Source organism: Manacus vitellinus, unplaced genomic scaffold (assembly GCF_001715985.3).
Source record: "Manacus vitellinus isolate BGI_N305 unplaced genomic scaffold, ASM171598v3 scaffold_1_pilon, whole genome shotgun sequence".
Lineage (NCBI taxonomy): Eukaryota > Metazoa > Chordata > Aves > Passeriformes > Pipridae > Manacus > Manacus vitellinus.
Genome location: NW_021939396.1, coordinates 22,451,931 through 22,464,305, shown reverse-complemented (window position 1 = coordinate 22,464,305; position 12,375 = coordinate 22,451,931). Strand labels below are relative to the sequence as shown.

At 40.8% G+C, this 12,375-nt stretch overlaps 1 protein-coding gene and 1 non-coding gene across 5 annotated transcripts; both read right to left on the bottom strand.

Annotated features, from left to right (window-relative positions):
• Window positions 1-797: 797 nt before the first annotated feature.
• On the bottom strand, window positions 798-11,862 carry CUNH8orf37 (chromosome unknown C8orf37 homolog). 4 transcript variants are annotated; one of them, XR_001921385.2, is made up of 6 exons: window positions 8,253-8,762; window positions 7,360-7,430; window positions 6,785-6,850; window positions 5,891-5,986; window positions 1,944-3,958; window positions 798-1,164 (listed from the first exon to the last, which is right to left on the bottom strand). XR_001921385.2 is itself a non-coding variant. In XM_029959451.1 (6 exons), exons 2-6 carry the CDS (start codon window positions 9,922-9,924, stop codon window positions 3,799-3,801), a joined length of 477 nt encoding a protein of 158 aa, XP_029815311.1. In that variant the 5' UTR covers window positions 9,925-9,940; window positions 11,770-11,862; the 3' UTR covers window positions 798-3,798. The 4 variants fall into 4 exon arrangements, 3 of the variants coding, with proteins under 3 accessions (XP_029815311.1, XP_017933784.1, XP_017933762.1); XM_029959451.1 differs by lacking the exon at window positions 8,253-8,762 and adding exons at window positions 9,841-9,940; window positions 11,770-11,862 and having other exon boundaries at window positions 798-3,958; XM_018078295.1 differs by lacking the exon at window positions 8,253-8,762 and adding exons at window positions 9,841-9,940; window positions 11,423-11,578 and having other exon boundaries at window positions 798-3,958.
• Window positions 11,863-12,080: 218 nt separating this feature from the next.
• On the bottom strand, window positions 12,081-12,162 carry TRNAS-AGA. Its single transcript has one exon. It is a non-coding gene; the product is annotated as a tRNA-Ser (tRNA).
• Window positions 12,163-12,375: the final 213 nt, after the last annotated feature.

Genomic DNA, 12,375 nt, shown 5'->3' with positions numbered 1-12,375 from the left:
CACTGTGACAATGCAAGCTGTAAATAAGTCAGGCATACTCCTGAAGCAGTGGGTGCTTTCTGTGTGTGCTCATGCAGTCCACACTGCCCATTAAGTCAGGGAAGTAATTATTGCCTGAATAGCACCAATGCCTTGAGTCCAAATTCAGGATGAGGTACAGGAAATATTTATGTCTGTCACTAATAACTGCCAGGCAAACACGTATGCATGCATTTCTTGATGGTGGAGAAACAAGTTCCAACTCCCATACGCAGAGCAACTCCTCCCAGGTACTAAGAACAGTTTTCTACAGCAAGATCCAGGGCACAGCAAATGCTGTCATTCCTTGACTGATCTCCCTCTTTCCTGTGAGCAGTATGATGCTAGTGATAACCCACTCTGACTGACACACCAAGGTACCAGCACCCCACTCTGCAAGATATGCCACCTTCCACAGCAGCTGGCTCCACCTTTTATCCTAGGTAAACATCTGAGAAATGTGGCAAATGCATCCATCTTTATGACCTCTCCATAATTTAATGTACTCTCCTCATTATCTCCAGATAATGAGGATATTACGGCCAGTTATCTGGTAAAGAATGTTAAAGCTTATTCAATTCTCTGCTATTTGCTGCATCCCCACTGATGTGAGAAAACACACACAACAGGACTTTACTGTTTCTTATGAGCTGGACAATGTTTTTGTACTAAGGGCATATCATAACCCTTCTGACAGAAAATATGGTCCTACATAATTTTGATAAGGCTTCTCTTGGATAAGAACAACACAGTAACATTTACACAAAACACAATTCAGATTTGTTCCAACTTTTCATTTTATTAAGTGCTGACATTTGAAAAGTAGTTCTCTCAAAGCACAGATGTCAAACCCCAGGCATTGGATGCAGCCCTCATAAATGAGCAGCACCTGATGTTCCTTACTCCGCCTCCCACCTGTCTGTGCTTATCGGGTGTCACACAACAGACAAAACTGGTCAGGTCTTGTGCAAAAAGAGCCTGGCAGGAAGAAAAATTTGCCTACACAGTTCCCAACATAGTCCCTCTCCTATTGTGTGACTACCACATGTGCTGGTTACATGACCCAAAGACTCACATGTCAGGAAACAAGAGAAGTGGTAGTCTTTCAGCAAGTGGCAGCATTTGCAGAATACCTTCAGTACAAAACTGAAATAGGTGTTTGAGAAAAAAAAAATCTTTATTCAACACAATACAGTGCAGAGCTTGCAATATGTAATGCTATTATGCTTCTGTAAGTTGAATAAAATGGCAGGTCAAGACCCTCAATAATGACTCTTCTGAGCTATATTTAGCATCTGGCTTGGACACCCTCCATGTTTTGCAGGTAAGACAAGTGAAATGTAGTCAGAACAGCACATTAAAATTTGATGAAGAAAAGCTATAAAATGTACTATGTATATCTGAACGGCATTCCTATCCAGAAATACTGCAGGAACACAGATTTAGAAAAGTTGGTATGAGATTAAACCACTGACTACATTTCCATGTGAATGCTTTTGTATGGATTATCATTTTGTCATCCTTCATGGCTTCTGTTTTGTTGAGATGGAGGGATCTGCTGCAGACTAATGCTGCAGACTAGAAAATTTTCATGCATATCACCCAAGCAAAATAAAAGCCTCAAATTTTCACCTTGTCCATTTCAGAAATGGAAATGTTATTTTTAATTCCAAAGCAAAAAACTGGAGGAAAACAATGGTCACATTTATACTTAGCAAAACTGTGCTCTGGTACTTCCGTTTGACAACAGCTGAATGGCATTCTTAAACAGAAGTCTTTCCATATTCTGAAACAGAATTCTCTACATAATCCCTGTTATCTCAGATAACTGACATGGAAATATCACTTAGGGTCCAGGCTACATCTTAAAAACCTTGTGCAATCTGACAATACCTTCATGAAATGAACAAAAGCTCTAATTTTACCTTTTTCCCCTCACTTTCTTTTCATTTGAGGACTTTGAAGTGGTTTGTAACTGAGGAAAACAAAGGAAAGGAAATCAAATCTTAATACTGCTCCTCTTTCCAACACAATAATTATATTGAATGACACAGTAACTATTCCCAAATCTAAAAATATGGTAAATTCTGTAATGAAACCCAATACAATATGCACTATTTATGCACCTGTTTACAACTTCCCTTGGTCAAAGAGATGTCATATCCCACCATTCTACCAAGGCCAGAAACAAGTAACTATACTTGCATCAGTAAACCTGATTATTCTGGGGGAATGCTCAGGGTACAGGAGACATGCTCCTTTTTCAAGTCACGTAAGACTTGGTCTCATGACTGAGATGGGTATTAGGATTTTCCCTGTTTCTTACTCACAGTGCTGGTCCTCTGTAGCTTCTAAAACAAGCACTCAAGGAAGGGGAAGGGAAGCAGGATGCAGAGTACATCATGCCTCTGGTCACTGCCAAGATCTGCTCTTTCAGAGGGCAACGGATTCAAGAGATCACCTCCATAAGAAAGACCATGCGATTGTTTTGGAAAAGCTCAGAAACAGAACAAATGTACAGTTAGAACCATGAGCAGAACTTCGTAGAAAAGGAAATTGCTCTGTATAGCTAGAATTGCTCAAAGTAAATAATCTCAAATTTATTTGTATAGATACACATATTGCATAGCAAAAATATTGACAGACTTCCCATTTTGAGACACTTTTAAATGTAGTAAATGACAGGACTGGTAGTCCTTTCCTTCCTATCTCCTTGCATAAAACTCAAGTCTACCTCCTGTGTTATTTATACATAAAGAAAAGAAAGAGCTCATAAACTATAGTGACAGTGACTGTAAGCAAAACAATTCACCAAGTGACAATGTTACAGGTGGAAGGAAGTGTGTTGAAACAGGACAGTTACACTTTCTCAATACACAGTATTTTAAGGAGAAGTTGAAGGGAAAGCTACATGAAACTGAAATAAAATCTAAATTCCAACATCAGTGGGGATATATATTTTCTCACTCTTAAAAGCCTGAGCCTTTTTCCCTTGAAAATGTTGACAGAATACTCTTCAGAATATCTTTAAAATTGCACAGAATTTAATAATTACATAATAACTTGTTCACCTCTTGCAGTGAAGGCTGAGGAAAATTTCATTGTGGTAAAAGTGCTTAGTCAGAGGAAAGTGCTCTGAAGAAAGCAGTAGGAACTGGAAGAAAATTTTCAGCACCTGCAGTTTTTGGTTACTGGTGGGTAAAAGAAAGTAAAGTTCTGGGGGTTGCTGAAACCTTTGAGGTGAGAGCTGATCCCACAGTAATTTTTTAAGAGAGCAACCAACCACTTGCTCATTACCAGCAATGAGCAAAGCAGAAGAGTGGGATTAATTTCTGTGTTGAAATTCATATGCTTGTGTGTCATGGCTGTGTCCCAGCCCACCATTTTGAATCCAAGATTCTGCAGACATGGGAAATAAGGCTCTCTGCTAGATATGAGGAACAGTATCAAAGTGTTTTGCCCATGCCCAGGTCTGTTATTTCCTCTTCTCCTTTAACACTACTCAGCATGAGCTTTTTAACCTCATTTAGCTTCCAGAAAGCCTCATGTCATGTCATGTCAAACCACCACACCTCAAAATTTATTACAAGAATAATTCAACTCTCCACATTGCTTGCAAGACAGTTAAATTGAAAAAACAGGTTTTCAGGTTGAATTCTGGGTATTATAATCTATTTCTAGATATAAGTATTCAGGTTTCCACCTGTTCTCAGAAAACTGGGAAACAAATTGAGTTTATGACCTGTGTCCACACAAGCAGGTATCACACACAAGAAGACTTCATTCTCCATGTTTACCACAAACCCACCGAAGCTGCTGCTCTGTCTGGAGGTCAGTTAATTCATCAATGGATCTCCAGCTGCACTGACAAGCATATGCTCGTGCTCCTTTCTTCTTTATCATCTTTGCTCTTAGTTTACTGAGCTCAGGCATGTTATTCCTGCCAAACAAGTGAATTCAGCTTAGCATTATGCCTTTTTTTTTTTTTCAGAAAAAAGATTCATGAGGCTATTTCAAATCAGAAGAGCTTTTAAGGGCACTTCTGAGTACCACAGTCATGAATAAATTTAGGGATATATTTAAATTCTGTTTTGAACACAATCCTTTCCCGAGATCATTCTCGGTCCATAGTTGCTGTGTTCTCAGATCAACTAGAGATTGATGTTTTTGTAAGCAATGTTCTCTGTTGGGTTTAGAGACCTTGTGTCAGCCTCCAGAGAAAGAGCTGGGAAGAAAACCAGGTAGAATTAATTCTCATGTTAGGAAATTATCCAAAAATTTATTTATTTTATCAAACTTACTGTAAAAATCACTATGGAGAATGGGAACAACTATAAACTTTTCATCAGGAACTGTTACTCAGGATTGTTAAAGTGACTGAAATGAAATGGCCATAAGAGGGAAGAATGTACATGAAACCACAAGTAATTCCAGTGCAAGCATCAACAACAACAAATGAAAAATCAGCATGGCTATGACAAAAACAAGTTGTTTCCAAAAAAACGAGTCAAAATGTAACATTTTAGCTATCTCTACCCTCAAGACCTCCTCCTCAATTACTGGACACTGAATTGCTCAAAACCAACGTGAAATAGCCCAGCTAAATAAAGAAAACCCAAAACAAGTTGGAAAAGGGAAGAATTTTTAGAAAAAGAGTCCAGACAACTATTGATGGAAGGTAAATATTTAATCTTAAAGTTTGCTTCCTAAAATTCATGTTTGTCAAAAAAAATAGCTACAGATCTTGCTAAAGATTACAGATGATGTTACATGTATTTGACATTAACGCCTTCTTTTTTGTTGTTTTTGTTTGATTTAATAATTTCAAGATCAGAGAAGCAGAATAATTTAGACTTTGGGAAAATAAAAGAATCGTACTTTTGTTTATCCTTTCCTGCTACCAAACTCATCTTAGGAGATTAGTGCAGCACTATCTTTTTATTGCTGCTTAAGTAATGGGAAAAATATGGGCATTCAAAGAGAAATACAAATTTTGAGACTGGGTGGAAAATACAGGAATAACCAAAGATGTAATACTGGGAAAATAATGGAAAAGGAGCTGATATCTCCATTATTGTTCTACTCCATCTGTCATACCCCTTGCTGTCCAAGCACATACTCCGAACTCACTCACCTGTTCCATCAGTTAATAGGCACATGCAGAGACTGTACTAAAATAAATAGGAATCCAAATTTTATGTCTGTATTAGGAGCATGCCAACTACACTACCCTTCACAAAGTGTTGGCATTGGATGTAGTTTTAGACAAACTGAAAATAAGAACTCCTTAATTTTAAGTCTTCAAAAATATTTAAAGAATTAAAATCAAAGACATCACAATGTCAGAAGAAAACAAAAATACCACCCCTCCATTTAATCAAACCTTGCTTCAAGAAAGAAATCTGTTGAGAAATAAAGCTATTTGATTTTCACCAAACATGACAGCATAATACTTGATACTGGAAAAAAGAAAATATGACTTGAAACAATCACAGTCTGTATGACTGAAGGTGTAGGGAGAAGCACATGCTGAACAGTCTACATTTATTTTGTAGGCACCCTGCAATGGCATAGCAGAGGGCAACCCATCACCATGGATTATCTGCTTATTTCAGCAATAAAGTTGCCTTTGATCCATGAAACTTAAATTCTTTTTAAAAGCAGAGAGGGAGTGATGGAAGAAGAAATGGAAATGGATAAAAACAGATTATTGCTTCCCTCTCCCCACAGACTTTTCCACCTGATCTCAAACAGGTCACACACATGTTCCTTTTTAGGTAACACAGCAGGGCTCAGGACTTTTCATCCTTCCTGTTCTTATTATGCCCCAAAGCACAGTAACACAATACTACCAAACCCATCTCAGACATACCTGAAAAAAAGATAATCACAGGACTGATCCCAGATGTAGTCATTGAAAAGTGATACACGGAAGTCACAAGCAGTACAACGTAGTTGATCACATGTTCTGGTCAGAAAAGAACAAAAAGGTCCAAGAGGTTATTACAATCAGAGAAGTACCAAGATCATAATTGTTTTAAAGTGCAGCGCTCAGTGAGAAATACTAGAAGCAACGTTACCTGATCTTAATGTTTTTACATCTCTGGCACGTTCATTGTGGTATGTGATTTAACTGTACGATCAGGTATTATTTTTACAGGTTCCTAACCTCGCTGAACACAAAAAATAAACTCATATTCTCTTGATATATTCTTTGGTCTTCCTCACTGGTAGAGCACCGGACCAGCATCCAAATATGCATCAAGTACATAATTACTTACTACAAAAAATCCCACAAGGAAATGCAATAATGTTCTATAGGATGTTGTGGATAAATCTTCTCCTACTAAATTCAACTGCAGTTGCAAAGCACTCTGGCTATTTTCAGTTCAGGCTCTGGGATGATTTAAACCAGCCCACTGATTTAAGTCACATACTTGGCATCACCAGAAAGATGAAGAGAGGCAGGGAAAAATAACAATGCAGCAGCAACTTCCTTAACTACTTGTTACTGATTTTGGGAGTTTCGTATCTCATTTGCACACATTTTTCAACACTTCAAACAAACAAAAGATCTAGTGATCGACAACAGAGGACTGGAAGGGACCAGCTGACTTTAACTGCAGTTACAGGCAGCCCCTTCTTTAGATGACTATAAGGCCATCCTGTCCAGTCCAAATGCAGAACTCTGTACGACCATAGAAACACAGCCATGAATAAAAACAACGATAAAGGAAGTAGCACTTTTTTTTTTCAGGTTTCCTACCTTTTTGAAATATTTGTTCCTATGCCAGATGGTGAAGCGCTTCCACCCAGGTACACTGGACAGCATCTACATGGATTCATTAAAAAATACTATGTTATGGCAAAACAGGTTAGAGAAGGTAGTACAATGCTTCTCCTAGCTTAAAAGCATGGTATTTATACAATAATATTTATTAAATACAGGCAAAGAATCCCAATGCTTGCAAACTACAGAATTTTAAAATTTCCATTACCAAGGTGTTCAAAGAAAAACTCTGCCAAATCACTATACCAAATCTATAGGGGTCTATATATTGCAGCATTTGATAAATGTGTATGTCCATAAGGCAAAGGGAGAAGTTGTTAAAAAACTTAAATAATTAATAAATTTATGATAAATAATTTTGATCACATGAAAACACATGAGCAATGCTTCAAAACTATCTCTTTATCTTTGTTTTTCTTTAAAAAGAATGTTTCTGTACTCAATGTCTTTCTTAGTTAATGTCAACACAGATTAAACAGCAGCAATATTATTAAACTGACAAGAAGTTATAATCAAGCTATGTCCAACAAGCTAAAACATTTTTCACTTACTTTTTCCCACGTGCCTGTATAACAGCACTATTTCTTTCAGGTGTGAGACTTGTGAAGTTAGACTTCAATTTCTGTTTAAAAAGGAATCAAAGAATAAAATGTGGCACTAGAACAAGGTAACAATATTCTGTTTTATTTAATAAGCAGGAGCCAGAAAATCTCAGCCATAGAAGAAGGAGATTAAGGATTTGGGAATTTTCTTGGTCAGAGTTGTAAGGCCCTTTGAGACAAAAGATGCTGAAGTAACAGATAAGTGAGAACAAGGCTTCTCTTCCTGTATTGAATTTTCAGCTCTGCCTGAAGGAGTTCAACGCCACATGATCACTTTGACTTTACAATCGAGACTCAGTATTTCATGTCCTCCTTTTAATAATTTTGCTTTTAAAAACAGTTTTAATTTAGAAGCCCTCTCCCTCGATGTTTTTCAGCTTTTGTTTCATTAAAACACATCAAGAACTTATATTATTTATAAAGATAAAGTGTCTTCGAAAAGTTTCTTATTTGCTGCACACAAAACAGTTTATTTGAATTGCAGAATATTAGAATTCTAGATCTGAAATGGTAATTCTAGGGATATAAAATGATAAAATTATACAAATTTACTGACATAATTCTCTCTCCCTCAGATATACGTATTGTGGTATACAAGTGGTTTTTGTTGGCTCAGATTTAGCCACTCTGTAAAAAAATCAAGTAAAGACAAAACAAAAACAATAGCCCTAATGAAAATATGAGAATCTGCACAAGGGGTTATGAAGTATAAATACTGCTGATACTGAAAAGAATATCTGTTTTCTATGTCTTCTATCATTCTGAGTATCTTAACAATGTAAATTTGTGGCTTCATCTCCATCTCCTGCTGTGAAAGAAGACAAGTCATTTGCAAAGGATACAAAATGGGGAGCAGTCCTTGCTGTGTCAGATGACTGTGCTGCCATTAAGACGGACCTCAAATGACTGCAGAAATGGGCTGAGAGGAATCTCTTCAAGTTCATCTAAGGGGAACTGCAAACTCCTGCCCCTGGGGAGGAATAACCCTTATGCACCAGAACACAGTGAGGGCCGAGCAGCCAGAAAGCAGCTTTGCAGAGAAGGCTGTGGGAGATTCAGTTGATAACAGGTCGACCGTGAGCCAGCAGTGTGCCCTTGCAGCACAGAAGGCCAACAGCACCCTGGGCTACATTAGGAGGGATGTTGCTAATACATCCAGGGAGATGATCCTTCCTCTCTACTCAGCACTGGTGAGACAAAATCACAGAATCATTTCAGCTGGAAGGGACCTTCCTCTGCTCCAAGGAGGGTCAGCTTCAGCAGCTTGCCAATGACTGTGTCCAGCTGCGTTTTGAAGATCTCCACAGCCTGAGACTCCATAACCTCTCTGTGAAGATTGTCCCCCATGTTTGACCACACTAGCAGTAAAAAAAGTGTTTTCTTGTGCACAGGTGGAATTTCATGTGTTTCAGTGTGTGCCCATTGCCTGTTGTCCTGTCACTGGGCACTACAGAGAAGAGTCTGTCCCCTTCTTTACTACACCTATCAGGTATTTACACACACTGATAAGATTGCCCTGGAACCCTCTCTTCTCCAGACTGAACAGTCCCAGCTTTCTCAGCCTCTCCTCATGTGAGAGATACCCCACGGGCCTTTGCTGGAGGTTCTCCAGTAGCTCCATCTTTCTCTTGTATTTGAGAGACCAGAACTGGACACAGTACTCCAGATACGACCTCATAAACATGTATGGAGCACTATGTCCAGTACAAAGGAGACATGAACATAATGGAGTGGGCCCAGGAAAGGACCATGAAGGTGATTAAGGATCTGGACTATCTGACATATAGGTAGAGGATAAGAGAGCTCGAATTGTTTAGCCTGGAGAAGATAATGGTCAAGAGAACCTTATCGAGGTATAAAAATACATGCCAGGGAAAAATAAGGAAGACGTAGCCAAACTCTTCTCAGTGGGGCTCACTGACAGGAGAGGCAATGGGCGCAAATTGAAGTACAAGAATTTACAGTTAAACACATGAAAAAACTCCTTGTGAGGGTGGTCAAACACTGGAAACAGGTTACTTAGAGAGGCTGCAGTCTCTATCCTTGGAGATATTCGAAAGCCATTTGGACACAGACCTGGGCAAGTGGCTCTAAGCAGCTCTGCTTAAGCAGGTGGTTGGACCAGATGTTCTCCACAGGTCCCTCTTCCAACTGCAAACCTTCTGTGATTCTGTGATATTTGACATTATGCTCTATCTTGAACTAGCATTTCCTTTAATTGCCTGTTACTGCCTAGGTAAGAATATCTCTTTATATCCCTCCTGTTCCTCACTAAAGGATTGTTGCATTTTCCTTTCTGCTTTATTTTCCAAATTTATTCTACAGTTTGTTTTAGTTAATTTTTTGCTTAAAAATTTTAGCTTATGGTGCTTTCCTTTTCTTTCCGTTGTTGTACCTGATCCATTCTGCATGTCTCCAAACTCTACTCACCAGAGGTGTTTTGGTAAAGCTGCTGTCCTTACAGATTTCATCAATAATGTCATCTAGATCTTCTTTGCTGCTGCCAGCACTCATTACCAATTTAGCTGATCTGAAAAACAAACAAATCAACCTTCATTTTTGCAGCAAAATGAACTACAGCAGTTCTAAGAATTATAAGTTAAAAACAGTTACAGCCTTTTTCCTGTAATATTTTTGTAGCCATCCAAGTCATGACTGAACAGATGTAAACTGCAGTGACACCTTTCAGTCCGTGTTGAATTGTCCCATCATAGGTTTTATTTTTGCTTCTTCTTTTACTTCCAACCACTTTCAACCCTGAATAAAACTATGGTAAAACTATGCTGCACTTACTAGGCAATATATTGGACAGCCCTGATTTTTCACGTTAACCTTCAGCAGCAGTAACATGAAAATGTCAGAGGGAGTTGTCTCCTCATGCTACACAACGGGAATTCCTGCCAAACTGGATGCATTTAGAAAGGTCACCTGCACTTTGCTTTCACTCAAGTGACACTCAAGTCTGCTGTTTTCTAGCTCTTTGTCAAAGAAAGAGAGGCCTGCATCAACAAATCAAGAAAAAATTAGTCCTGAGAAAGAAGAAAACTGTCCAATTTTTTAAAAGTTTGTAATTAGATTGACTAAAATTGAGTGCTCATCTAATCATTATGCAAATAACAGGGAAGTCCAGTAATGTGGCCAAATGTAATGGGCTTTCTGCACTTGCATTATTCATTGGGCTCTTCAAGATCCTGGCCTGGGTCTCTGAAATGTCTGTTGGGCAAGTGCTCAGCAGCCCACCTGTGGAGCCCTCTGGTCCACAGACCTTCCAAAGGGAGTCTGAGATGTCTGTGAGGGTGGGGATGTAAACCTGAGTGTCAGGATGGAAACCCAAGGGTGGGTAAAGATGCCTGTGAGGGCCTGGATAGAAACCTGAGGGCAAGAAAAGACAGCTGTGAGGGCCTGGATGGAAGCCTGAGGGCAGGCAGTGGCAGGAGTGTGGCAGACAATGCTTGGCCGTACTGTCAGCAATGACCTTGTCAGGACCAAACCTGATGGTATTTGTAACATCACGTTGAAAATTGTGGAATTTGAGGCAGACACCTGAAAGTGTAGAGTCTAAGTTAAGTGCTTATTGTAGCAGATACAGTTAATAAATATCAACAGAAGACAGAGACATGAGGGAATGGTCTGAAGCTGTGTCAGGGGAGGTTTAGGTTGGATATTAGGAAAAGGTTCTTTACCCAGAGGGTGGTTGGGAACTGGAACTGGCTCCCAAGGGAGGCAGTCACAGCACCAATCCTGCCAGAGCTCAAGAATTCTTGAACAATGCTCTAAGGCACATGGTGTAATTCCTGGGGTGTCCTGCACAGCGCCAGGAGTCAGGCTCTGGTGATCCTTGTGGGCCCCTTCCAACTCAGAATATTTTGAGATTCTGTGAAATGACTGAAGTATCAAGAGAATAAAATTTTTGATAATACTATTACTAAAGCTCTTCCTGTGCTAAATTGCGAGATTTATAGATATTTGATATGTAACATGAGGTGAGTTATAGAGCCAAGTAATCCCCAACCCTGACTTAGAAGCAAATTAGTGCAGCTTTTAACGCCATATTTAATCCGATGTTGTGGTGCTTCAAAGAGACAAAGACTGTCTGAAGTAACTCAGCTCGCTGGCGCACGCCTTAGATGATTAAAAAGCAACGGCTACAGGGGACACTCGCTGACCGCCAGCCAACGTTTCGGCTCCTGACCCCGTGTGTTTTGGGTTCCTGAGGGGTCTGGCCGGACGGGGCGGGGCGGAGACTGGCTGCGCGCCACCCAGGCGGCCCCTCGCTCGGCCGGGAGGTGCGTGAGGGCGGTGGGACCGCGGCGGGGCGGCTGACCTGTCCTCCTTGGCCGCCGCAAGCTTCCGGCTGACCTGTCCTCCTTGGCCGCCGCAAGCTTCTCCTCGCCGCCGCCGTGCCGGCGGGACAGCCGCCTCTCCACCTCATCCAGCAGCCGGTCCAAATCGCAGCCGGTCCAAGTCGTCCGCCATCTTGCCGCCCCCGCGGTTGCCAAGGCGTCCCCGCACCGCCCCGAGCCGGCAAGGGCGGGGCCTCCGCGCCCGGACGGTGCGGGGTGCGCTGCTGTGGAGCTCGCCGTGGCGGGGCTCCGCCCGGTTCACTCCCCGAATTCGGCCAGTGAAACAATGGGAGAAGAAAAAAAAAAGGCAAGCCACTCGACTCCGGCCGTAGTCGGCAGGATTCGAACCTGCGCGGGGAGACCCCAATGGATTTCTAGTCCATCGCCTTAACCACTCGGCCACGACTACGCATGCTGAAAGGTGCTTCCCCACCCTCCTATGAATACTCGCCTGAAAAGGCCCATGGATTGGTATTTAGGGCACGTCTCTGCACGGGCGCGCGGTGAAAGGCATAGAATGGAGTTTACGCCTAACGCATCTGTCATACAGTTCACTGCGCTGCGTATTGGTCTGTTCACAGCACAACGCAGCGGTTACACTTTGCCAAGTCCCGCGGGAGAA